The 26448-nt window shown below is 40.2% G+C and overlaps 2 protein-coding genes across 2 annotated transcripts; one reads left to right on the plus strand and one right to left on the minus strand.

The window, feature by feature from the left end:
• Nucleotides 1-1045: 1045 nt before the first annotated feature.
• On the plus strand, nucleotides 1046-17562 carry ACO1 (aconitase 1, soluble; the record flags this gene model as incomplete). Its single annotated transcript, XM_010015691.1, has 15 exons — nucleotides 1046-1215; nucleotides 2260-2431; nucleotides 2883-2983; nucleotides 3970-4086; nucleotides 5394-5553; nucleotides 9540-9675; nucleotides 10189-10273; nucleotides 10541-10697; nucleotides 11262-11386; nucleotides 11793-11897; nucleotides 12590-12732; nucleotides 14165-14312; nucleotides 14719-14841; nucleotides 15905-16090; nucleotides 17348-17562. Coding segments are annotated over 15 exons (2042 nt in total), but the record flags the coding sequence as incomplete, so codon positions are not given.
• Nucleotides 17563-20613: 3051 nt separating this feature from the next.
• DDX58 (DEAD (Asp-Glu-Ala-Asp) box polypeptide 58) lies at nucleotides 20614-25419 on the minus strand (the record flags this gene model as incomplete). The annotated part of the gene is given in 4 exon segments (XM_010015693.1): nucleotides 20614-20681; nucleotides 20684-20912; nucleotides 22631-22774; nucleotides 25268-25419. Coding segments are annotated over 4 exon segments (593 nt in total), but the record flags the coding sequence as incomplete, so codon positions are not given.
• Nucleotides 25420-26448: the final 1029 nt, after the last annotated feature.

Genomic DNA, 26448 nt, shown 5'->3' on the forward strand with positions numbered 1-26448 from the left:
CCCTAACTATTCTATGATTCTATGATCAGTGAACATCCATTTTTTTCTTAGTCACTTAGCTGCTTTCGAAGTGTTTCCTTGTCTAAAAGTACTTCAGATACTCTTATATTTAAAATGCTTAAAGTTGAATCTGAGTGAGTTTAATATGGACAGAGAAGCTACTGTGAAAAACAGCACTATGAAGCATATTCTAATTCAGAACACTTGTTAAAGGAATAAATACAAGTAATTCTTTTTCTGCTTGTAGTGGCAAACTTCAGTGTTTGAATTATTGACTAAATAAATAGGTAAGAAATAAAAGTATTTGCAGTCATCCCACACATGGCAGCAAAAACTTTAGTTGAGCTTTTTATCTTCGTGTGACATGGTGACGGGACTCCTATTGAAATAGATATGTACAAATACAGAATGCATTGTATTTATTAAATTAAACTTTACCTTGTTAAATTAGCAAAATGAAATAGTCATTTGGCTTACATTTCTCTAGTACTGAAGGGTGCTTACACAAAGGTTCCTGCCTGCACATGCCCAAACCTGGTTGAAACTTAATAGATGTAAGGAAGATATTTCTGTCTTAACAAGTAGCTTTTCTGTTAGTATTCTTTAGAACTGTCTATGCTCTTGACTCTAATCTTTCCTTCCTTCAAAATAACTATTTTAAATTTTTGTTTGGTGACCAGTAGTCATGGTCTGCACACGTTTCACAGCACAGCACATTCAGCTGCATGTCTTCGGTTATGCACTGAATGCTTTAAGTGATTAAGTAAAACTTCTACATCTGTTACAGTAAAAGTCAAATGTGCTCAGAGTAAGTAACTCAGAATTACCTAATATCCTAGCTAATGGCTGAGGAAGAAGGATGAAAGTTTGAAAAGGAAAAATTAAAAAGCCCAACCTTGCAGAAACAAGCAAGCTGAGGAGTACCACTTAGCAAAAGGCTACGCCCTCTGACTGTCTGCCTTCTCTCTCCTTTCACACCTTAAATCAAATCCTCATGAGTTAATTGTACTTTGTGGGTCTATATTTGATATATTACTAACTGAAGGGTTGGATTGTATACTTCTGTTGTGTACAGGTGTTGGTGGCATTGAAGCAGAAGCAGTGATGTTGGGCCAGCCAATCAGCATGGTGCTTCCTGAGGTGGTTGGCTATAAGCTGCTAGGTAACCCTCAGCCACTGATAACGTCCACTGACATTGTGCTCACCATTACTAAGGTAATTAATGTGACTTCTGCTTTGCCATTACTGCTGGAAGCTATGTGTGTTCTGTAGGACAGAGCCACTGTACTGCATGCTTAGGAGCCTTGTGTGTGCTTCCATGTAGTCATTTTGGACTTTTCTTTAAGCTTTATCACTCTATGTGGGTTGGAATCAGGTGCCCAAAGACAACCACAACTTTGCTAGACAAACATGATTCTCGAAGCCAGACAAAATAGAACAGAGAGCTGGTATCTCCTGGCTTGTTCAAATCCTCATGTACAGACCTGTTTTGGAACACACTGCTTGTAAAAGGATCTTGTTTCTTTACTGCCTCAAAAAAACCCCACAATGACTTTCTTTTTTAAGTCCCCGCTTAAGATAAGGCAATATAAAACCTGCAAACAGACAGGAAGCGCTGCAGTCTGATTTCTTTGATCTGCAGCTGTTTGGCTCACACATCATGTGTTCATGATTTGTTTATTCACTCTGTGGACTGTGACTGAATTAATAGCATTACTGGGTCAGCACTAATGTTGTTGGGGGTCAGAAATTTAGTACACACGTTCATCATGGGATGAACATGAGGTCTTTAGAGAGAACCTCCAAATGGGGAAAACCAGTGTTTTGGGGTTTTTTTTATGAGTTGATCCAGATGTTGTGTGTTTTCAGTCATTTACAGTTTGATTCATGTACTTGTGCAGTTTTTTCTTTCTTTTGCCTCATCTTCCTGGGTTTGCTGGCTAAAGACCCCACATTGTTCTCCTCTCCTTAGAACATCAAGTTGAGAAAAATAGTTGTTCTAAGACAGACTCTAGTTTAAATGAGAGGAAGAGCAAGTTTATAAGGAATAAGTCCCTTTGTTGTACCTTTATTATTATTAAAACTTTACATCGCTCTGTCCTCGTCTTTGTGATTTAGTTTACCAAAGCTTCCTGGTTTCGTATGGCTGTAGAAACCTTTCACAAAGGTTTCTCTGAAAATGAAAGCTCGATTTCATAACATACATGCTCAGGTTGTTTGACACCTAGCAATGACACAGGCAATGTATTTTTACAACAGCACCTTCGCCAAGTTGGAGTCGTGGGTAAATTCGTGGAGTTTTTTGGTCCTGGTGTAGCCCAGCTGTCAATAGCTGACCGAGCCACCGTTGCCAATATGTGTCCCGAGTATGGAGCAACAGCTGCCTTTTTCCCAGTGGATGATATTAGCATTGGGTACCTGATACAAACTGGTGAGTGTAAGAAGATAACCATGGGTTAAAGGTGTAGTTGAAAGAAAGGACTCCAGGTCTATATGGTGTAGTCAGCATTGGGGTTGAATCAGGTGGAGCTTGAGTGCTTTGTTTTATCCACGCTTGGTTATTCAGGCTGTTTCTTGCTTTTAGGGTCCATGTTTTTTCGGAAAAGACTGTTTTGCATCTCACTGCCTTACTCTCCCAAACCTAGCTTGTCCAGATGAAAAAAAAGCAGGAACCCAAGTTCTTGGTCTGCAAAAGCCACTAAATCTGTTCATTTGCTTTGTTTCTAGTGAGTTTCTAATGTTTGTGCCAAAAGGGTTTTGTAAAGCAGTGTACAGCAAGAACAGTGAAATAGCTTGTTATGCATTTTTTTATTTTTCCGTCACATGGTAGTGCCTCAGTTTCATTTGTGTTTTGTTTTTACTATATCTGTCTTTCGTCTTAGGCCGTGATAGAGAGACAGTTATGTGCACAAAAAAGTATCTTGAGGCTGTGGGAATGCTTAGAGATTTCAAGAACTCCTCTCAGGATCCGGACTTCACACAGGTTAGAAACTACTCTGTCTTCTGGCTCCTTGCTTTATGCCCCCACCTGTTTTAGTGTGACAACTGCGTGTTTTTCACAGAAACTCAGAAATAGACATGGAACTCCTTCTTGGCTTGGTCCACACAGCTTAGGGCACAGTGGAATGAGTCAGCTGTCATGAAAACTCTGGCATAGGTATAGATTTGCTCTCAATTGAGCTGTAGCTGGTGCAGATTCTGCGATTTGATTCATGTAGTTTTGAGAAGTCCAGTCCAGACTCAGCTATGAAGGTAATGTGGATGGTGTCTGTGTAAGCTTTGTCCCAGTTTTACCCTTCTTTTTAGTAACTTATTTTATTGTGTGAATCAGGACACTTAGAAGCACTGTATGGTAACTGCAGACCACACAAGCTGTTCTGTATGCAAGAAAATCATGATGTTACTCAGTGTCCAGGAAAATCAAGGGTATTACTGGTTTTCTCTACAGTAAGACTTTACCTTGTAACTTATGTTCAGGTTTGCATGATTATTCGAAAACCTTAGTAAATACAGGAAGGAAGATGCAGCAACGAAGTTGAAACATGGGTGAGGAACAAGAAAATGTGATAATCTCTTTCAGAATAGACTGAACATTTTCCCCAAGGCCAAGATGAATAGTCAGCTTTGGTTTATGCCAATACCAGGATTTCTTCACATCATTGTTTTCTGAAGAGGACCCTGCTGCTAGCATGTGAAAGGACATAATTCTTAAAATCGTCTATATTGTTTAGATGCTTTAGTCACACATTGGGTTTTCAATAACAAGGGTACTTCTGAGAGCCATACCTGGGAGCTGGCAGGGTTTAAAAATAGAATAGTTTCTTTTCTTATCATCTTTCCCTTCTCATGTGTCTTTAATTTCTGCAAGCAAAAAAAGATATGCAGACTTAGCCCTGGTTCAACTGTGGCTTAACTGGCTTTAACTTGTCATGGATTGCTGAACTGCTCTCTGTTCCTCTTACTGAATAGGTTGTTGAGTTGGATCTCAATACTGTTGTGCCTTGCTGCAGTGGACCAAAAAGACCCCAGGACAAAGTTGCTGTTTCGGATATGAAGAAGGACTTTGAGACTTGTCTGGGAGCCAAGGTAGAGACTAGGAACCTTTGGGCATACAAACTAATGCATGTTTCTAGAAGTTGTTCAGTGTTCAAGAACTACATTCTGGTAAACTTCTGTGTTGTTTATTTGCATATGGAAAGTAAATGAGGATGTTTGAATACAGTTTCGAAGATTACATCAACAATGGGTAGTTTAAAATTGGGGTGATGCTTCTCTCATAGGAAGTTGTTTGTGTCCTATTGAAATAGTAGTTATTTCTGGTTTTAGATCAGTCTTAGGCCTAATATGGTTTTGATATACACTAGGCATTTATGAACTAGGCTCGGTTAGACTGGACCATGGTGGATATCATTAGAAGCAGCTATTGCACTGAGCTCTGTGCTAATTACCCAGCTCATCTTTCCAAGCAGGTTGCACCCTGAGCTCCACAACATAGTTTTGCACTCAGTACTTAATCTTTTGTCAGATCAGAACTGCATGTTTGTCTGTGGCTCTTAGATGTTGGTGGTAAAGATAGAAAAAAAGACTTCTGCCTACATTATCCAGTCATTGAAAGAAGAGCAAGATTTTAGTTTGAATTAATATACCCGGATGCTTAAGTTTGCAAAATCAATTTGAATCCTTTATTGACACAGTAACTGCCCTTGTTAAAGGCAATACAGAAATCTAGTGGTGTGAATCAAAATAAGCAATTCCCAATAATTCTTGTTTTGATACATGTTCCAAACTCCATTTAATGACCTGTGCTTTCAGATCTGTAAGTGTAATTTTTCATGTCGTGAACAGTGCTTTCTGGCTCTTTGGTTTTGGTTTGTAGGTTTGGGTTTGGGGTTTTTTGTTGGTTTTTTGGTTTGGTTTTTTTTTGTTTGTTTTTCAACTGTCAGGCTTTTGCCTCTCAAGTCAGCTCTTAGTATAAGTTTGAATTGTTAGATATTCATGGCTTAAAAAAATCTTACGTGTTATGTCTAAAATCTCAGGACTAGGTTGTGTAACAAGACTATATGTGGTCAGGAATCTGGAGCATCTGGGAGCAAGAAGCATCTGAGCGATCTGAAGAAGGATATATTCATGCAGGAAGACAACACAAATATATTTTACTGCAAAACCTGCCTCTTTTACCAATAAACAGAGAATAGGATAGACCCTAGAAAAATAATCTTTGACTACCAATTTGACTGCTGAGAAATGCAAGCCTTCACTACCAGACCTAAAAGTGCAAGCATGGATGTGATTGGCAGATGCTTCTCATTCATGAAGTTCCCAGCCCATATAATATCCAGTCAAAATACTGATATTAACCACATCCTTTTGATTCTTACTTTCTCCTCTTACAGCAAGGATTTAAGGGATTTCAAATTGCCCCAGATCAACACAACAGCATAGTCAAATTCAATTTTGAGGGCTGTGACTTCGAGCTTGCTCACGGTTCAGTAGTGATTGCTGCCATTACAAGCTGTACAAACACCAGTAATCCCTCAGTTATGTTGGGAGCAGGTAAGCTTATTTCCTTAATGTGCGGTAGTTTCTTTATGGCTCTGGCTGTGTGTCCTAAAGACAAATACAATACTGATGTAATTCTATATGTACAGTGCTGTTTGTTATTTGAAGTGCTAAAACTGGACTTAGTCCCTAAGGGTAGCAGAATGAATTCTGGAAATCATTGCTAGAAATGTGGATTGAAGAAAATGTATACTTCTTGCACTGTCTTCTCCACGGGCCAAGCTGGAACTGAATTAACCGACACCTCTGACAATTGTTCAAATGCAAAGAAGCTGTTATATAGACCTGAGAAGAGGCTGTTGAAAGTCAGAGCCACAAGAAGAGGGACAGTGAAGAACAGTCTATGAATTTAAGTCTGAAGGTGCTCTGACCTAGCAGCAGAGTTCAAAACACATATTTTGCTAGAGATGTATTGAGTTGTTACAGCAAGAGCCTGAGAGCATGGAGGGGGATGAGTAAAATTAGTCTAAGTTGATTGTGTTAAATTTTAGGTCAGGAGGTTGTTCATTTTTAACCTGGCTTGTCTGGGCAGAAAATTTCTCATTCCAAATGTGTGCTTCTGACAACAAAATGTGAATTAAGAGAGTCAGCTGAAAGGGTTCAGTCTATACCAGACCAGTTCGGCCCTCTTTCCCAGTGCTTGTCTACATGCTCACGTATTTCTTTCTGTCACAAACATATACGTAGACCCTGTCACTTTAAGGTCATCATTGCATTAGGGCTTACTGTTTGTATGTGACTTGTGTGATGGGATAGAGTGCCTTGCCAGCAAGTTTGCTGATGATACAAAACTGGGAGGAGTATCTGATACTCCATAGTGTTGTGCTGTTATCCAGAAGAGTCTGCACAGGCTGAAGAGATGGGGAAAGGGGGACCTTTTGAAATTCAACAAAGGCAGATGCAGGGTCCTGCACCTGGGGAGAAATAATCCCATGCATCAGTACAGGCTGGGGGCTGAATGCTGGAAAATAGCTCTGTGGAGAGGGACCTGGAGGTCATGGTGGACAAGTCGTCCATGAGCCGGCAGTGTCCCCTTATAGCCACGAATGCAAACGGTATCCTGGGCTGACTTAGGAAGGGCATTGCCAGCAGGTCAAGGGAGGTGATCCTACCTTTCTGGTCAGCTCTAGTGCAGCCTCACCTATACTGTGTCCAGTTCTGGTCTCTGTACAAGAGAAGCATGGAACTCCTGGAGCAAGTCCATGAAGGACTCCTAGAATGATTAAGGGTCTGGAGCATCTCTCCTTTGAGGAATGGCTGAGGGAGCTGGGCCTGTTCAGCCTAGAGAAGAGAAGGCTTGGGGTGACCTGATCAATGTGTGAGTATCTGAAGGGAGGATGCCAAGGGGATGAGGCCAGACTTGGTGGTGCCAGATGATACACAGAGACAAAAGATGTAAATTAAAGCACAGGAAGTTCCACCTGAATATGAGGAATAACTTCTTTACTGTGGGGTGACTGAGCAGTTGGAATAGCCTGCCCTGAGAGAGGCTGTGGAGTCCCTTTCCCTGGAGATATTCAAGAGCCATCTGGGCACAATCCTGAGTTGGTGACCCTGCTTGAGCAGGGAGGGTGAATTAGATGACTGCTGGTGGTTCCTTCCAGCCTCAATCATTCTGTGATTCTGCGATTCCTGGTCTGTCAGACTGTTTGTATGATGGAGGCTTCTTTTCTACAAAGGCTGAGAGTGTGCAATGGGCAGTGCAAGGATCCTTGACCAGAGAGGATTACTTACTGGTTGAAGTCGCATAATTTGTCTTGTTTGTTCCTTTGTGGTGGTGGGAAGATCTTGGGCTTGTGGACAGCCTCTCAGAAAAATCACTTCGTGTTTAGGTTGTTGATGTGATATTTGTCACCTGTTCTTGGGCTAGGATCTTTCTTCAGGTACTCTACAGTACTGGCAGCTCACCCCTTCCAAGGTACAAAAGGTCTTTAATTCCTACTAACATGTCAAAGCCTATCATAAACCAGGATGTGGGGTGGAAAAGGAAGTGAAGGAGAGATCTGCTCTATTCTTTAAGCCTTTGAGAAGAATAGAATTGAACAAAGTCTCCCTGTTCACTTGCCCTTGACAGCACATCCAAATCAGCATGCTTCTTTCCTCAGTTCCATCCTGATCGTGATCACAGAAATAGAGCTGTATTTCTTTCTTCCAAGGATCAAGAAGTAGGTTTCCTCCACATAGACTCTCTGCTCTGTTGTAGGTGGGTGTATGCTACAGTTGTGCCACCTGCTTAGCATACAATTTCCCCAAGTGTTTGGCTGCCAGGCTAATAGCATGCATTTTTAACACTCTCTGTGGCAGTGAGAATCCCGATCTTTCAGCCTGTTTAGCTTAATAGCCAGGTTTTAAAGTGTAGAATGCCCTGCAAGATACAAGCAAAGTAGGTACTTCAAACACATTCACTACTGCTTAACACACAACAGCCTGAAGAGCAAGGATCTTAGCATGTGCTCTCAGATTTAGTGGGTACTCATACATTTGTGGCCTTTTGGAGTAGCAGTGCTTATGCTTCAACCTTGACAAGGAGAGAAAAAGTAATTGTCAGTCTCCAGCAACTGTTTGTACATTACAGTGTTGAGAACCTCCAACATAACCACAAGAAACGTGTTAATTTGACTTTCAGAATAGGGTTTGAAATGAAAGTAAATAAAACATATAGTGATCGCACACTAAGTAACCAAGCTGAAAGAAATCCCAGATGGGACTAGTTGCTTCAAACTGCCACTGTATATCCTGTGCACTAAATGATGTGCAGGGGTTGTGTGTCTGTGGGAATAGTGAGTGTATGCTGAAGTAGCCTTAACAGCCTAATCTGTGTTGGATTAAGGTTTTGTTGCAACTTAAATTCTGGCATTTACTTGCGAGATTTTAGAGTTTGACTGTGCATTCTTTTCAGAACCGGTATTGGCAGGAAAGCAGAAGCCAACACTTTCAAACAGGCTGTCCTGGGATGGCCTAGGATGACCATTTCTTTATGTCACATTTTCCAGAGGTATCTAAGAGCTTCAGTTTCCACAGCTCCCTCTAGCAGCTAAGGAGCCTCAGCAATTTCAGCAATAGAATGGCTTTTTAAAATTAATGTATCTACCTTTAGGCCTCAAAATCTATCAGTGTAATCCTTTTCACATGCCACTTACAAGTGGAGGTCTCCAGATAATGTCTGATACAGTTGCCGGACAGCTGGCAAAAACAGAACAGTCTGATTTCTTCCTACTGGAGATCATGCTGGATCAAAGTAGAGCTGCGTAGATTTTCTTATCTAAGTGGATGTGTGAGGGAGAATGTGGCATGGGAGTGTGAAATCTTGCATAGCTGCGGCTTCTTTGTGTCCATCCTGGGAAAAGGCTGGAGGGAGCTTGTTTTCTGAACACTTATGTGTGTGTGGACAATTTGTTTAAAAGATAGAAATCCAGGATAAATGTGTTTCTGGTAACATATGCTATACTACAACATCTCTGTGTGTGTTACAAATCCAGAGGTGCTAAAACAGCACTCCTGCTACAAGCTGTAGATTGTGAGATTGTTTGTGACAAGGGCCAGAGTTGGTGCTCTCACAGCCATCTGCTTCTGAGGGCAGCAGATCATATGTTGGCAGTTACGTCAGTACTGGGTCACTAGACCACCATAAGTGGGAAGTTAACAATTCTTCATTGCATTTTATTGTGAGACACTTGTCTTACAAATAGTGTCCCGAGTTTTGAATGTCTACATGATGTCCAAGTGTGAGTGCATCTTGTTGAATGCAATTTCCAGCTGCTTTCCAGTGGAGCAGAAATTGCAGGCTGGATCTACAGTTCAAATGAGCACTGGAGCTCTAGCTGGTTATTCTGGGATTTGTGCTGTTGGCTCACTGTACTGTTTCATTGCTGGAAAGGAAGCCTTTTCTTCCAGTTATTTAATGGTACTTCCTTTAATCTGCTGATCCACCAAACTGTCCCACTTCCAGGAAAACTTCAACTACCCTTTGCATTTTTCAGGATTGCTTGCTAAGAAAGCTGTTGAAGCTGGTTTGACAGTGAAGCCATACATTAAAACTAGCCTGTCACCAGGAAGCGGTGTTGTCACTTACTATCTGAGGGAGAGTGGAGTTATGAGTTACCTTTCCCAACTAGGGTAAGAGTGTTTTCCTTACTGTTGTCCTGTGGCTGCTTAACTAAAAGCATTGACAACAAGCAATGCAATAGAATAAGTATTTCTCTGTACAGCTTAAAGGATACAGCAGGTACTCTACAGCATTATCCTGCCTGAGTTAGCGTGTTGCTGTTGTGCTGGCTGACCGTGCCAGTGAGGAAGAGGACCTGATGCCTGCTGTAGCTTCTGGAAGACTCATGTTCTTAAGCAGGAGAATGGGTTACTTTTCAAGATTAATGGTTTTAAAATAACATAAATGACCTTAGACTGTTGTTCATCTTGCTAGATAACACATTTCCTAGCTCTTAATTCTGCATGCATGGAAAGTCACTGCAACAATAAGAATTGAGCATTCTCAAAAATGCTGTTTTCGGCAGCAATTCACTTGTTAAAGCAGTACATCTTCTGAAAGTAACCCTAGCCAACTGCTAAGGGGTTTAACATCTTGCTCCAAAATAGCCTTTTGTTCACTAATGCTTTTTGTGCTCTGTCTAGGTTTGATGTGGTAGGTTATGGCTGTATGACGTGTATTGGCAATAGTGGACCCCTACCAGAGCCTGTTGTCCAGGCCATTACACAGGTATGTGGTTTTTCCTGTGCAGCTTATTTAGGTAAGCTGTTCTCTGTTGTGTGCTGTTCTGAGCTGTCTTATGCTATGCAAAGTAGTATACATGTGTGTGAAGTCTATATTCTCTTTTCTGTGGAAGTGCTTTGGAATTGTTTGGAGCGAGACAGGTCTATGACTGTCCAGTCATTGATGCTGCATCACGGCACATCTCTACAGACCTGCTGGTGCATGGAGTCTGCAAGCACCTCAGATACCGTTGTCTCAAATTCTGTCTTACAGGCAGACCTCGTAGCGGTGGGTGTGTTGTCTGGCAATAGGAATTTCGAAGGGCGTGTCCATCCCAACACCCGTGCTAACTACCTGGCTTCCCCACCACTGGTCATAGCCTATGCAATTGCAGGGACTATCCGGATCGACTTTGAGAAAGAATGTTTGGGTAAGACAGTGTCAGGACACTGCTTCTCACCTTATAAACTAAACTGGTTGGAATTAAGCTCTTCAGAAATACTTGTCCTAGGGAGATGCTTCAAATGTGCGAGTATGTCAGGGACAGGAAGCATGGAATTGTTAAGAAACAGAGCAACAGGGAGTCTGCATGATGGAGAAAGGGGGAAGCCAAGCCTGACCAGTATTCTAATTCCACAGGGGCATCTTTTGGGTTATATCTGGGTGTAACAGCCTCTCATGACTAAACTGACCTAGCAGACTTACTTTGAGCAGGTAGCGCAGCTAGACAGCCCTCAAAGATCCTTTCCAGCCTGAATTATTCTCCAAATTATTCTGGAAGGTCATCAGAAATGGCAGAAGAAGGTGTATATGTACAGGAATCATCAAGTTTATGAGGCCTTCTTCTGTCAAACCCTTGTAGGTGAAAAAGTGTATCTCATGAATGTTGACAAGATTAGAAGAAACACACAACTAGAGGACACTGTGGTAAACTTTTCTTCTTCTTTTAAATGAAAAAATTATGCAAAAAGCATGACAATACCATTTTCTACAGGAACAAATGCTTCCGGGAAGAAGATTTTTCTGAAAGATATCTGGCCAACAAGAAATGAGATTCAGGCTGTTGAGCGTCAGTTTGTTATTCCTGGAATGTTCAAGGAGGTCTACCAAAAAATAGAGGTGAATTAATCCCCTGGCCAGTACACTGATTCATGTACCGTGGTATTTTGAATGTGTTAAATAAGCTGGTCTTGATAATGAAATGAACCTTTTCTTTATATTGCTGTTGCTCCTGTTCTGACAAGTAGTTAATGAGTTCTGGTATGGTTTTTTGTTTGGTTGGTTGGTTTTAAATGTTTTCTGGTTAATTAATTGGCTCTTACAGGCAGTTGTGTCCTCAAAATTGCTCCTTCATGGCATTTTTTAATGTAACGTATAGATGATGTGTTTTAAACAGTAGGCTGATACTAGAAAGTGAGATGTTCCAGCTTCACAGATAAAATTTGTAATTTTACCTGGATTCTGAATTAATTCTGTTGCGTCTGAAAACTTAGAAATCAGAGGGATATTTTTGTTTGTTTTTCAGACAGTAAATGAATCCTGGAATGCCTTAGAAGCTCCTTCAGATAAACTATATACTTGGAATCCCAAGTCAACTTACATCAAGTCTCCACCTTTCTTTGATGGTCTGGTATGTGCATACTTTCCCTTTGAATTGAGCCAAAGTATATTACCTTGACTAATGTTAAAGGTGAGGCAAAGCTACATCAAGAAGCCTGGGAGCATCCATCATAGCCTATTGATGCCTTGCTTCTCAAATGTTAGAATTTGGCTATTCCATTCATTTTAATACAAAGTCATGAGTGCATATGAAGACTGTAAGGATTCTCAGTCACTTCAGGGCTTTTGAAAAGTCTTGTTTTCCTTTTAAGTTTATATACTTCAAAATAGTCACAAAGTAAGTGAGGGAAAAGGACAGGAAACAAACCCCACAATTCTGCCTGCCTGCCTTTTGCATCAAGTAGTTCAGTGTTCACATTGCTATTTCAGTACCATTTAAAAGAAAAAGCAGATTTCAATGCACACAGATGTCTGGGAATCCTGGGTTTTAATCTGCTTTCATGCATACACCACAGGAAGCTTCAGTTAATATTGTGGGGGTTTTTTGCTTCAACTGTTTTCTTTACCTATGAATTTGCTGACAGACAGCCAGGACATTGTTTTTTGTTCAAGAATGCATTAATTTTTAATGATGTTTCGGTCTTTCCTTTCTTCCAACTTAACATAAAAAGGCAGACTTTATTTTGCATTTGCACTTTTGAGAAAGATAAAGGAGTTCTGTGTTGTTTTTTAATGATCATATTTGTATTTATGATGGTTTAGACTTTGGCTCTTCAGACCCCAAAAACGATAGAAGATGCTTACGTCCTGTTGAATTTTGGGGATTCTGTGACAACAGACCACATCTCTCCAGCTGGGAATATAGCAAGAAACAGTCCTGCAGCCCGTTATTTGACCAGCAGAGGGTAAGCTTTACTTCTTGATCTTGTTATAAGTTGGGAAGAGGAAACAAGCCACAGCCACTATACCATGTTACAGGCTTACGTATTCTGCTTGTCTGTTCACATACGCTTGTATACCTTAAAAAATGCCTGGAGAATACATAAAAGAACAAAGAAAAACATTTTTTTTCTCTGCTGTTTTCAGCAGCTCTCACCAAGTGTAAGAACTTGGATGTAGTGTGCACATCTGTAACACTGGAAAGCTGAAGACCTTTGGAGAGAGGGGAAAAAGATAACTTTCAGGTCAGGTTTTGCAGTAAGTCTGTTCATGAATAAGGGAATCAGGATTTTTCTCCCTGATAGAAGCAAAATGATCATGGTCCTTAATGCCAAAAATTTGTTTTATGCTAGTTTCTTCTAGCACCTGCAACTATTTCATAGATCTAGGCTATCAGGAGCTATAGAACATCCAGAAGTTTAGGTTTCAGTGCAGCTGCAAAAACTGGCAAATCTATTGTGGTTGAAGTCCACACTGCTGTCTTTTCCTATGGCCAGTCTGTCAGTTTAAGAAGGGGGTCAACTTAAGGCAAAACTAGGACTTGCTGAGTTGCCCTATTCGGTTTTCACAGATATTATAATACTTCTATTGTCTGGTTTAGCGCTTCTTAAAATTTCAGTGGTGTTTTGAGAAACAGCACTGACATTATTAAAAGAAAAAAATAATTCAGTAGACCTAATAATTCTAAAGAGGAAATTTATTAGAACAATTTTATCTACTGAAATCTAACTGCTTTTGACTCTTCGGCCCTTTGCTGTCAGACACTTTGAAATCTAAAGAGTCCTACAGACATTACAAAACAGCTGTTGTATGTCACAGCTGCTGTTTGGATGTAGCCCAGTGCAAACAGTCCAATTTTTTGTCACATTCCAGTACATTTTTTGTTTACTGGTTAGGCTGGAGTGTCCCCTCATTCCCATACCTCTGTTTATAAAGGAACTTTTTCTTCCGGAGTTCTAACTTGCAGCAGGGGCTTTCTGTGCCTTTTAGATGTTTTAGCACAGTGGTGTCTCTACCGTTGTTCTATATGCTATGGTAATATAAGTAACAAGGAGTATTTACTCCAGCTATTACAAATACTGTTGTGTCTTCTGACTTAATGTCAACAATATCCTTGAATCATTATCAGATGCTGCTTTCTAAGGCAAGGGATAAGAATACTGTGGAAGCTGCTTTCTGTGACCAAGCTGTAGGTATGCTTCTGATTGGTTTCTTTTTGTTGTTTGGAGTTTTCTTATTCCCTTCAAAATCAGCTAACTGGATGCTACTGCCATGATGGGAACTATGTAGATACCTGCCTCAGAAACACCAGATCATTACTTTTTTTAAAGCACAGAGTGCTTCAGTTTAAAACCAACATAGTTTCCTTTTTTTCTTTGTTTTCTTTTCCCTAAATAGCTTAACTCCTAGAGAGTTCAATTCTTATGGGTCCCGCAGAGGGAATGATGCTGTCATGACCAGAGGAACATTTGCAAACATTCGCTTGGTGAACAAATTTATTGATAAACAAGGACCTCAGACTGTCCATTTCCCTTCAGGGGAAACTGTAAGTACACATCCTGTTCTAAACTGAGGCTTATTGCCAGTAGAGTGGATTAGTACTGGTTTTCCTTCTTACAACTGGGGTCATTTACTTAAGTACCTTTAAAGTAAAGCTAATGAGAGGAGAGGAGCTTCATTGACCAAGGGAAGCAGGTCACACGTGTGGTGCTATCAGGCATATCAGTGGAGAGTATAACCACTGTAGAAGTGGTAGTGTAAAGTGCACATTTGTGTTAGGAGGGAGATCAGGCTAGAAGCAACAAAGCACTATATGGTCAATACCCTGAAAGTGCTGCTTGGTGGAAAGTGTGGGCTTGAGCTGTTTATGTGGGGATGCTTTTTCTCCTTGTTTCCCTGGAACTGTGCTTCTACCCCAGAAAGTGTGTAAGTGTTTGGCATTTTCATTCCAGCTGGACGTATTTGATGCTGCGGAAAGATACAAGCAGGCTGGCCATCCTCTGATTGTGCTGGCTGGGAAGGAATATGGTGCAGGAAGTTCCAGAGACTGGGCAGCTAAAGGACCATTCCTGTTGGTGAGTGACTACAGTAAACTAGGAGGAGGACAGTTCTTAAAAGTGCATTACTTTATTGGGAAGACTAGCTTATGACCAACATCGTGGGCAGCTCATTCTCTCTTTTGATAGCAAGAGCTATTTTGAAATCTCAACTGTCTCCAAAAGCCACAGCAGAGCTTTAAAAAAGCTTTTTTAAAAAAAGAGTTTTTAAAAATTTAAATAGCTTTAAAAAGCTATTTAAATATTAATATTTTTATTAGACTGGAAGCCTTGCCTGATCTTCAGCTAGAAATCCAAAAAGCTACACCAGAAAGGCCAGTTCCTTTCTTCTGATTACCATAAGCCAGGAAACCTTAGATCTGCTTCCAGTTGCCTCCTTCAACTCACTTAGCAGGGAAGATAGATAGAAAGTGTAAAAGAAAAGTAGCATTAGTGAAAATGAAATTTAGCATGGCTTTACCCTGCAGATTGCAGGGATGCTTAGCAGTATTGTTGCAGGAGCCTAATAGAAATCCACATACAGCGAAATACCTGCTTCTTTCTTTGTCTCGTCTTGCACTTATTTACCAGCCTGAACTCTGATTCAGGCTTTCTTGGTGAGGAATTTGTGAAGGCAATAGTGTATTAAACAAAGATTGGTAAGAGTTGATGTTTAAGATTACATTTGTCTAAGATTTTGAGGGTTTTATCCAGTGGTAATTTTTTTTTGTCTTAACTGTATTAACACGTATGAATTTAGAAATTAATTGAACTGCATCCTGGAGCTTGTAGTGTAGGACGACAGCACTGAATTAGCAGTGGTTATGGAAATGACTAGTGGTGTTCTACGTAAGACATGTTAAAGAAGTATGCAGGATTCCTGAGAAAGCATATGTAATTTTTTGACGATCACACTTCTTTTAAAGATGCTTGAAAGTTAATATATAATCAAGACAGTCCTCTGTCAGACCAACCTGCTAACTCTAACAGTAGCTGATAAATGAAATGGAGAGGGACCACAAATGTACTGTTTTCCTTCCTATAAGCACAGAAAGGCTATCCTGAACCATAAAGATAACTATAGCTGTTGTGTGTTTCTCAGGGTGTCAAGGCCGTGCTTGCTGAAAGCTATGAGAGAATTCATCGGAGCAACCTAGTAGGAATGGGAGTGATTCCTCTGCAGTATTTGCCTGGAGAGGATGCAGGGACTTTAGGACTCACTGGGCGGGAGCGTTACACGATTGTAATTCCTGAAAAACTAAAACCACAGATGAATGTCCAGATTAAGGTATGAGATGCCCAGGGCTGAATTTTCTGAATCACTGTGATTTGTCTCAGAATTAACTGTCTCTTCAAACAATGTGCTTTCATATGGCACTGAATTTCTCTTGCTTGAGAGAGGGGTAATTGGGATAGTGAAAGAGATGAAAACAGTAATTCTAAGAGGGATTTGCTATGATGGGATATAAAAGCAGCATGCCCAAACTGTTTTATTTAGCACAAAGCAGTCCTGTATTTTGGACCAGTCATTCAAGCCCACTGTAGTTTTTTCTATCTCTGTTAAATGTTTGAAGCAAAATAGAAAGTGAACTGTAAGTATTAAATAAATTAAACTAATCTATTTAAATGAATTTAAAATAATTAATTGATAACTGACAAAATATTGTACGCTGTAGCATTCAAAGTGAAGTCTAAAGAATACCCAGCATAAAATGTAGTTAAACTTCAGTCCCTGTATTTGAAAGACTACTTTTTGTGTAGCTTTGCCTCTGAAGCTATGCTGCTTCTTGAAAAATATTAGCATCTATGATGAAAAATTTGGTTTATTCTTGATTGGAACATTTGTAAAACTGATTTAACCTAATAGGATCGAAGTCTGCTCTTTTACTGCAGCTAGCAAAACTATCTACTTATTGCATGTTTGCTTAATGCAGGTCTCCCTGGATTAGTTTCTAACGATAGGTTTTTACATGTGCCTCATTAACTGTCCTGAAATGGAGAAAATATAGATCCCAAAGAGCTGGTCATCTTACCAGGCACAGATTAATGTTGTGCATTCATCTGGAAGTACCTGACTAGGGACTCTTCAGTAAAACACAATGGCTTTATTCACTTCATGCACTTGTCTTTGTGCTAATCCAATTCCCAAGCACTAGGCCACAGAGAAGCTGATGACATTAGTATCGCTGTTGAACTTAAGCCAGAAGAATGACCACTTAGAAGAACATCAAGACTTAGTATAACCACTTGGAAGGATGCTCAGCTTTATGCCTCTAGGCTTATATCAACAATAAATCTAAATGAGCCAGCAAATGCAATGCAAGGACAGTCCATACTGTGTTAATTATGGTTTGTTTTAAAACACTTTCCCCTTAAGCAGCTGGCTATAGGATGTGGAAAGAAATACTGATGTTGAGTGCTTGTTTACTTTAGCTTTCTATCACAATTTTTTAAGAAGGCAAAACTAATGTAATAGTCCTTTTACTATGATGTCATGTAAGGTGTAATGTTCTGCTGCTTGAATGACTTTGTTTGATCCCGACAGCTGGATACTGGGAAAACCTTTCATGCCATCATGAGATTTGACACTGACGTGGAGCTCACTTACTTCCACAATGGCGGCATTCTGAACTACATGATCCGTAAAATGGCATCCTAATGTAAAATATTAAGCAAAACCATCCAGGTACAAGCCTGCTTCTGGTGAGCAAAGTAAAATGATGGTAATCATAAACTTGAAAGTGTGAACCGTAAAGTGAACAGGTTTTTTGTGGATTGTACTAGAAGGCTTGTTTACAATGCTGAATTATTCTGCGTGTCAGGAAACTGGACACGCTTGCCCAATTAAACAGCATTTATTATTTGTTTTGTATGGTGGTTGGCTTGACTTACATTAGAATACAGTGCAAAAGTCATTAAAATACTGCTCGAATATGTGGAACTCTTGAAGATAATGTGCTGATTTCATATATTTGGTCAATTTAGTGTGTTTCTGAATTTAAGTTCTATGCTTATATCAGTGGTCCAGAAATTAACTGACAGTATAAAAAAGTTGTTATTCTTTTCTGATTACCGATATTGACTTGCTTTCTTACTCAGTTTACCAGAATCTGAATCTAATACTGAAACGATTTATATAGCTGTTTATTAATTTTAAAAAATGTGAACTTTGTTGTTTAAAATCTAAGCCTTTGTGGAAAGGCGGACCTATTGGGGATAATATTTCTAATAGATTAAATTTATTTTCAAACAGTTTGGTGTTTTTTGTCATGTTACCCTCAGTACCAAGATGCAGAACAAAGCTTTGACTTTAAACTCTTCTCATTGTCCCTGTTGGAGCAGAGTTGTGCAAGTCTTGACTTCTTATGTTTTAATTCTTGTTTCGTTGAATAATCTGCATGAGACCAGATGAATACAAATACTGTCAGATACTGGCAGTGTTCTGTAACCCAACAGAATATTGTTGTGATGAACTTCCTTCTGTTCTGTGTCCTCACAACCTACCATAATTTCAAGATCCTTTTACCAGAGATTACACTGTGTTCACTGAAGTGACCACCCAATCCACAATACCACATGAATCTAGTTACAGTGATAACAAATACCCTCTTACCCAAAGATGAACAAGGTTATAGTACTAATTCTTACTCTTCACTATCTAGTATTTAAAGGAACTGCCAGAACAATTAACAGTGGAGAAAATATTTTCAAAGTAATCTCCTAATGTACTTTTATTGCTGTTAGCTCCAGTTGTATCTTGAAAAAGATCCCAAACACAATGAGGATAGTTCTGAAAGAAGTCAAGAGGCTTAAGGACTTGATAGAGATTGCACTGTACCTGCAACAGGCTGTTTGTGCTTGATTACAACAAATAACAAATCTCTAGCAAGTCCAGCAGAGGCTCACTGACATGTTGCACAGAGCATCTCTCAGGACAAGTGGAGAGAACTAGGACTGTTCAACCTGGTGAAGAGAAGGCTCAGGGACATCTCCACTATTTGTGTATGAATACCTGAATGGCGGCCACAAAGAAGATGCAGCCAAACTCTTTTCAGTGGTGGCTAATGACAGGGCAGGAGGCTATGGGCACAAACTGAAACACAGGAGCTTTCCTCTGAACATCAGGAAATAATCGTTTTTTACTGTGAGGGTGACCAAGCGCTGACTTAAAGAGATTGCCCAGATAGGTTGTGATGTCTTCATCTTTGGAAATGTTCGGATGTGATCCTGGGCAAACTGCTGTAGGTTACAAGATGACCTCTAGAGGTCCCTCCCATCCTCAGCCTTTCTGTGGAACTTAGCATATGCTCATCATCTTGAGCATTATTTGGTAATAAATATGCAACTTTGGGTTCAGTGGCAAAAAAAAGTCAGATATTCTCAAATTCCAAGTAGAGTGCTAGTGTTCTTCCCCACCTTCCCATCTCCACTGTGTACTGAAGGTAGTTTTGTATGGAGTTGAGTTCTTATTACTGTATTGCCTTGTCAACCTTTATTACACTCATTTAGGCTGAACTCAAGAGTTGTTGTAGTCTGCAATCCTTCTGATCAAACAAGAGGAAAAGACTGAAACTCCTTAAATTCCTTAACTTCCCAGTAGTTACTACTATAAGCTGTGAAAATTGAGACTTTTTTTTTTTTTTTTTTAATGCAAAGAGTCCTTAAAGTAGATGGTTCTTTCACACAACAAACCAAACTGATACTCAAGGGCTGTGATTTTTTCCATGTACTTTTAATTTGAATGTGCTCGCCAGCCTTTTTCAGAATCTTTGTTCCTAGTATTTTTGGAGGAAAGGCATTATCCAACCATATGTTGTCTTTATCCATTGTTCTGTGTTTCCTTTTTGGAAGCAGATATAAGAACAACAAAGAACTAGGTAAAAACTAAACACAGAGTAAGTTTCTGTAAGCCTGAGATTCAGGCTTCCTGTACAGTGCATACACCTTTCACAGTAAAAAGCACTGACTCGGAATGTGAAACAGTGCTTAAAAAGTTGGTTTACTCTTAAATGCCATGTAACATTTTAAAAGAACACAAGTCTCACAAGGGTCCAGGCAGTTAAATAATTTTTGGACTTCTACTTAGCTTCCTGTTCAGTGTGGTTTTCTTCAGGATTCAGGTATTTCAGACACATAATTCTTCTACATACATAAAACATGCAACAGCAACTTGATGAACATGCAGTGATGGAAGGAAACTGCTACCATTTTAATCCAGAAGATGCTTCCTCCAAGAGGGCTTCTTGAAGCCCTGCTGCTTTCCTCAGACTGTTACAGAAGCATTCTCTATTAAAGATGGATTAAATGATGCAATATCTGCCTTACAGAAAAGTTACTGCACATTTTCTCTCTATTTTCTATATACCAAGATGCCTAGAACATTAAAAGTAGCTAAAGTTACAGTATGCATAAGCCATGTTGTCTGCATGGAGGTTCAATCAAACCGGAAGTCACTGGTAACAAGTTCTCATTCACACAGGAACGCTTGAAGCTGTGGCCTGTTACCTGACATTACATGTTTTGGTAGTCATTCAAATTCATTTTGTTTTTTTTTCAGATTAACCTCTTCATAGCAGCAAGGATTAAGATCTAGATGCTTAGGCACATGTCTGGCTATGCTTGTATTAAACCTTCTAGTGAAACATTTCGTTAGATAGCAGTTTTTTTCAGTTGCCATACTAGTATTTTTTTTATTCTAGCCAGATGCTGTTATGGGGCCTAGCATATCAGGTGGCATAAAGAACAAAATTTTTTTATTCATAGATCATCCACTTAGTGCAGTAGGTTGATTAATCCATTAAAATGCTGAGGTCAGCTGGACATTTCTTCAGCATCAAAATTCTTTAGAGAAATATTAAGATCTTTCCATTTCTGAAACCCATTCGTGTCCCAGTTTAAAAGTTCTCTACTACAAAGCTTTTGCTTTTGATCACTTGTAGATTATCAAATGTCCTGTACTTCACTATGATTCCCCAGTCGTGCTGGCAGTTAGTATTTTGGCAATGCATCTTGCTTTTTTTCTCAAAACAAACAAACTGGATTGGTTTATGGTGAGGCTTTGTTATATACCGCTCCTTGAATGCGTCTCCTAGGACAGTGTGATGAGACTTCTGAAACAACACATGCCAGAAGTGATTACTAGTAAAACCACTATTCCTTATTTTTGCCTGACAATCCCCTTCCCCTTATAAATACCATTTCCCTGGTAAGGTGGTTCCTGTCATTCAGGAGGCTCACCTTCCAGCCCTGTTGGCTCATTGCGCTTCCCCACCCCCCCCTTCATTAAATACCAGGTGATAGAAAGGCCCAGGCTTGGGCTTATCAAAACCAAAACTGCTATGTAGCAGCAGCAGCTTATGCATATTTGAACATAGCTTCTTTAAAAACTGTGTTTTCAGTATTTCAGCCTTGTGCATAAAACTAAGAAAGTCATCTGGACACCAGGTACCTTGAGAGACTCCTGGTTCCCACTCGTTTTAGCTGTATGACCTCAGCTTTCCATGAGGGGAAATGCAATTCCTTTGGAGTGGTAGAAAAAATAACCCTAACAAGGTAAGGGAGTTACAATTGTTGTTTATAACACATATAATCAAAGACTTATAAAAATTAACAACTTAATTTGAAAAAAAGAAATGTACGATTTGAGCTGAAGTTGGAAAATGCTCATTCCTCCTGGAAGAGCAATTTCCATTAAATATATAGGCTGAACTAAGACAGAACTCAGTTTTTAGGGATTATTTAAAATATTGTGAGGAGTTATTTGCAGACTACTAAGTAAAAACTCTTGAAGAGTTTTTTGAACTCTCAGATCTATTTGCATAGGTATAGGTGATTGTCCAGCAGCACAGAATGGAGTATCAGAGGTATCAGAGATAAGTTTTTTTCTCATAGGTTTTTGTCATAGCTTTTCACTAGGCTGAGCTATTGGCCTTTGCCCTCACCTGTGGACTTTCCCTGTGCAGAGCTGTAGTGAACTCCATCTACGTTACAAAAACAGCTCGTAAAACCAAACAAAACAAAGATTTTCTTGATTAAAAATGGAAGTGCCTGAAGGCAGGCACTCCGCAGTTCCCAGCGTTGGCCCAAAGCCCCTTGTCCCATCACCACTGCGCTTTTCAGAGCAACACAAATAGAAGCATCTTCAGAAGAACAAATTGCAGAACTAGAAAGGCTTGAAGTGCCCAGAAGAGTCTCTTTTCACAATTACCACTTGCCATGTGTAGACTATTTGCTTCTTGGGCCTACAGAGAAATTCTTCAGAAAAAGTACAGTAAAAATGTCCCCATAAGATACATAGAAACAATGTGAACTACCTAGAAAATTAAGAAGAAAGTAATATTGAAGAAATAAAGGGCTCCTCTTTTAAAAAAACCCTGAAAACTGGCCCCAAGACAGTGAGCTAATCTCAGTACTTCGTACGGCTAATTTTCAGTCAACAGAAATGGTGGGAGAAGTCTTAACTGCAGGAATATTTCCAACCTTATGCTAATTGGGAAGGTAAATATCCAGCAGTTCCACTAGTAGGTTATGTCATTGAAGATCACATGGTTTTCCACAAAATGAATAAATTTCTAACAGAAGGAGATTCAGGAAAATTGAAGTGATTTCTGTCATATCACATACACTCCTTGAACATCATCAGCTACCATCAGAATATGCTATAGAAGTAGTTATGACTGGTCCTGTGGCCTACCAATTTACTCAGAATTTTTTTCTGCTCCAGTTTGCACAAAATAGCCTACTTCCCACACTGATGAACATTGCTGTTAGTTCAATAGTGCTGACTTCCCCTGTGTTCAAGGGTGTAGGTTTCCATACAGAGGCATACCTTTATAATTCTGACGTTATCTGTACTGCAGGCATATGCTTTGCATTTTCCACACGGATTTTTTTTCCCTTCCACTATGTTATATTGCATTTCTTTCTTCCTGGAATCTCATAATACCTTTCCCTTCATTTGCAGATCATGTATCTTTAATAAATAAATAAAAATCAAGATCATTATGAAGTTAAGAAAAGCCCCCAGTGTCTGCCTAAACATGACTGAGGATATGTAACGTCTAGGAACCTATTACTTCTTCAAAGCAAACAAACAAAACGTCCTATTCTAGCAACTCATACCAAAGAAATAACATAGTACATTTGTTGGGTTAAGTATGTAAGACTAGAATTACATCAATGACAATTGAATTGAACAGGGAAGAATATTTATGCTGTCTGTTCCTTTCTTCCCTCTACTCCACTGTAGCCCTTTTGATCATAACAATATTAAGTCCTTGTGAAGGACTTGTGAAGCTATGAGAGACTCCCTCCTGCATAAGTAGCACTGCGGCTCTGGAAAGCTCAGTTTGGAAAGAAGGCTTCAGAGACCACAGAAATTGCAGCATTCCAGTTTTGTGAGTCACCCCAGCATGTTTCTGTTATGGCAACTATATCATAGTTTTCCACATGCATAGTAGCTTTCAGGTCCTCTTGTTTGTTACTTGTGCTGCATGCATTGGTGTAGATGTACTTCAACTGGCCTAGTGATCCTGCCATCTTTTTTTGGGGAGAAACCTTCATTCCTAGGTGATCGTTCTCAGGAGTTCCTGTGGTTTCTAACCCATCATAACCCTTGTTCCTTTGCTGCCACATGGATCTCCATCCCCTACCTCCACTGCGATGGCAAACCGAAAGACCTCGCTAGCGCACCCATCCCTCAAACACTGGCTTATCTCCAGTGACCCTGGTTTTATCGCTTTCCCCCTTCAAATCTAGTTTAAAGCTCTTTCAATGAGCCCTGACAACTCCTGTGCGAAGATCCTTTTTCCCTTTGAGACGCTTGTACCCTGTCGGTTTCCAGCAGGCTGCTGTCATGTAGACAGATACATGATAAAAACCACAGATCATGCCATGATACTACTCTCAGACCAGGTATTGATCTGCTGGCGCTTTCTGTTCCTTCCCTCATCATTCCCTGCAACTGGAAGGGTAGAGAAGAACACTAAATGTGCTCCTGATCCCTTAACCAATCATTTTGGGCATGTTGGCTTTTTGTTCCACTTGGGGAGAGTCTCATGTAGCAATGACCCAGCTCTTTATGGAGGTGGTTTTGATGCAGGGTGTACGCCAACTTAACCTTGGCAACACCACCAAGCTAGGTTGAGGTGTTGCCAAGTTAACCTTCTACTTACTACGCCAGACCACCATGGGCTGGTCATGGAGGAGGCATGCCTGCTGCACTTGCCTGACCAAAAGTCCATCCTTGGCTTAGCCTGAGGCATCTCAGCACCACAAGTGCTTGACACTAATTTCTACCCTCATGATGTTTTCTCATGTGGTAAGTGCACAGCACACAGCAGGGCTAATGGAAAGCACTGAATGTATGCTGAATTAACTAGACTTGTTGATCTGCCAGATGCTGCTTGAAGCAAAGATGAACACTACTGTAAGCAATACAAAATAAGTCACCAGCCCAAGAGCACGTGCAAACCCAAATGTCATCCTGTTAATGTCCCTGGCAGTGGTTTCTTGGAATGTCTCAAAAACCACTGCTCTGAAATCAACAAGCACTTGGCATGACAACAAAAGCACTTGTACTGGCCTGCAATAAAGATGAAGAGCTTCTGAACATGGAGTACTGTGTTCAGCTCTGGGCCCCTAAATATACGAGGGATGTGGACCTGTTGGAGCTAGTCCAGAGGGGGCCACAGAGATGATCAGAGAGTTCGAGCACCTCGGCTATGGAGGCAGGCTGAGAGAGCTGGGCTTGTTCAGCATGGAGAAGAAAGGGCTCCAGGGAGACCTTAGGGCAGCTTCCAGTGCCTAAAGGGGCTGACAAGAAACCTGGAAAGGGGCTTTTTACAAGGGCCTGTAGTGACAGAACAAGGGGGAATGGCTTTAAACTGACAGAGGGGAGATTTACATTAGACATTAGGAAAAAATCCTTCCCTGTGAGGGTGGTGAGGCCCTGGCACAGGTTGCCCAGAGAAGCTGTGGCTGCCCCATCCCTGGTAGTGTTCAAGGCCAGGTTGGACGGGGCTTGGAGCAACCTGGTCTAGTGGAAGGTGTCTCTGCCCATGGCTGGGGATTAGAACTGGATGATCTTTAAGATTCCTTCCAACTCAAACCATTTTATGGTTCTATGAATATGGATAGACATACTACCACCATTTGCAGTTTCCCATCTCCCTGTCCACTATCCCAAGTAGACACACCAGTATTTTTCCTCCAGTGGACTGAATAATGTATATTTTATTTCTAAGATGAGAAGTTTATCTAAATTATACCTCAACTTCTAAGTTTTTTACATTTACAGTAGAGATGACATTCTGCAAGCTAGCAGTACACACTGTCCCTTATTTACTGACTTAGCCTTGGTCTAAAACCAAATACACTTTCCTCAGGTTATCACTTGGTCTTAGATAGAGCCCTAGTAGATGAAGGCCTGTACATTTGAGTATGAAAGTTTCACAGAAGCATAAACCTTTCTTGCAAATGTTCTTTCATCCCAATTCTGTAGCTTTTCAACAGCTTCATTTATCATTTCTTCCTTTTAACAGCTATGTTTCTCTTTCTCAACCATTTCTGTTTTGTTTGTCACGAGGATGCACTTGCTGTCTTTAGCCGTTCCATAACCTATACAGCAACACATTTAACCTCTTTAGTTACTCTTAACAAGATGTGCAAAAGCAGCAGGTATGCCATAAAACAGCATTAAGGCCCTTCTGTGTGGCTGGTTTTGTTTCCTATGTTTAGATGCAGATAATGGTGCTTCTAAAGAGCATTCTCTCAGCTCTTTCTTCTTCAACCACAAACCAGGACAAAGTGCCCTTTTCCAGGTATCCTCATGGATATCTCCAGCTGCTGTGGCCTGCCTTGGTTAAGATCAGGCATGCTTGAAACTTTAGTTATTGTATAGCACCTTTCTGTCTGCTTGTGGGGGGAAAAAAAAAAGAGCAGAAAAGCTCATCTTACTTACTAGTTTTCTGCCATGCTAATTGATGTCTATCTAAAAAAAAAAAAAAAAAAAACCAAAAAAAAACCAACCCAAAACAGTCTATCACAAAAAAAGCAAGGAACTGGAAATACAGTTCTGGCAAGAAAAGAGATGAGCAACCACTATCTCTTCCACCTACTGTGCTGCCTGCCTCTTTTTTCGCTGCTGTGACACAGGCAGCTAAGAACTGCAGGGATCTCATACCAGTTTAGAAGTGTTCACATTTGCTTTTGAGCTCTCCTTCCCCCAGAATCGTGATTTTTTGTGGTTTAAAACTGATACAACCTATTTCCTTTGCATCTTTAATAGCTTGTAAAGAATAAACACTATCGTTTTACTCATAAACATGAGTTCTGGGCCAATTACTTTATTATAAGACAAAAAATAAACCCTGAAAGGTTTCAGGACATAAACCCTGAAAGCAGATGACTTTGTACCGTGGAGATCACTTTCCATCAAATAATTAAGTTACCTACTTGGGTGATACCATAAAATATTTCAGATACACCCTCGAAAGATGTTTCGTCATTTAGGAATGTTAACAGAAACTAGTATTTAGTGTGGCTCTTCATTCCCCTCTACTGGCCATCTTGTAAAATCACCAAGATTCAAGACCGAAGTAACTTAGATTTCTTTATGCCTCGGTGTCGTGGTTCAAGCCCAGCCGG

Source organism: Nestor notabilis, unplaced genomic scaffold (assembly GCF_000696875.1).
Source record: "Nestor notabilis isolate BGI_N333 unplaced genomic scaffold, ASM69687v1 scaffold28485, whole genome shotgun sequence".
Taxonomy (NCBI): Eukaryota; Metazoa; Chordata; class Aves; order Psittaciformes; family Psittacidae; genus Nestor; species Nestor notabilis.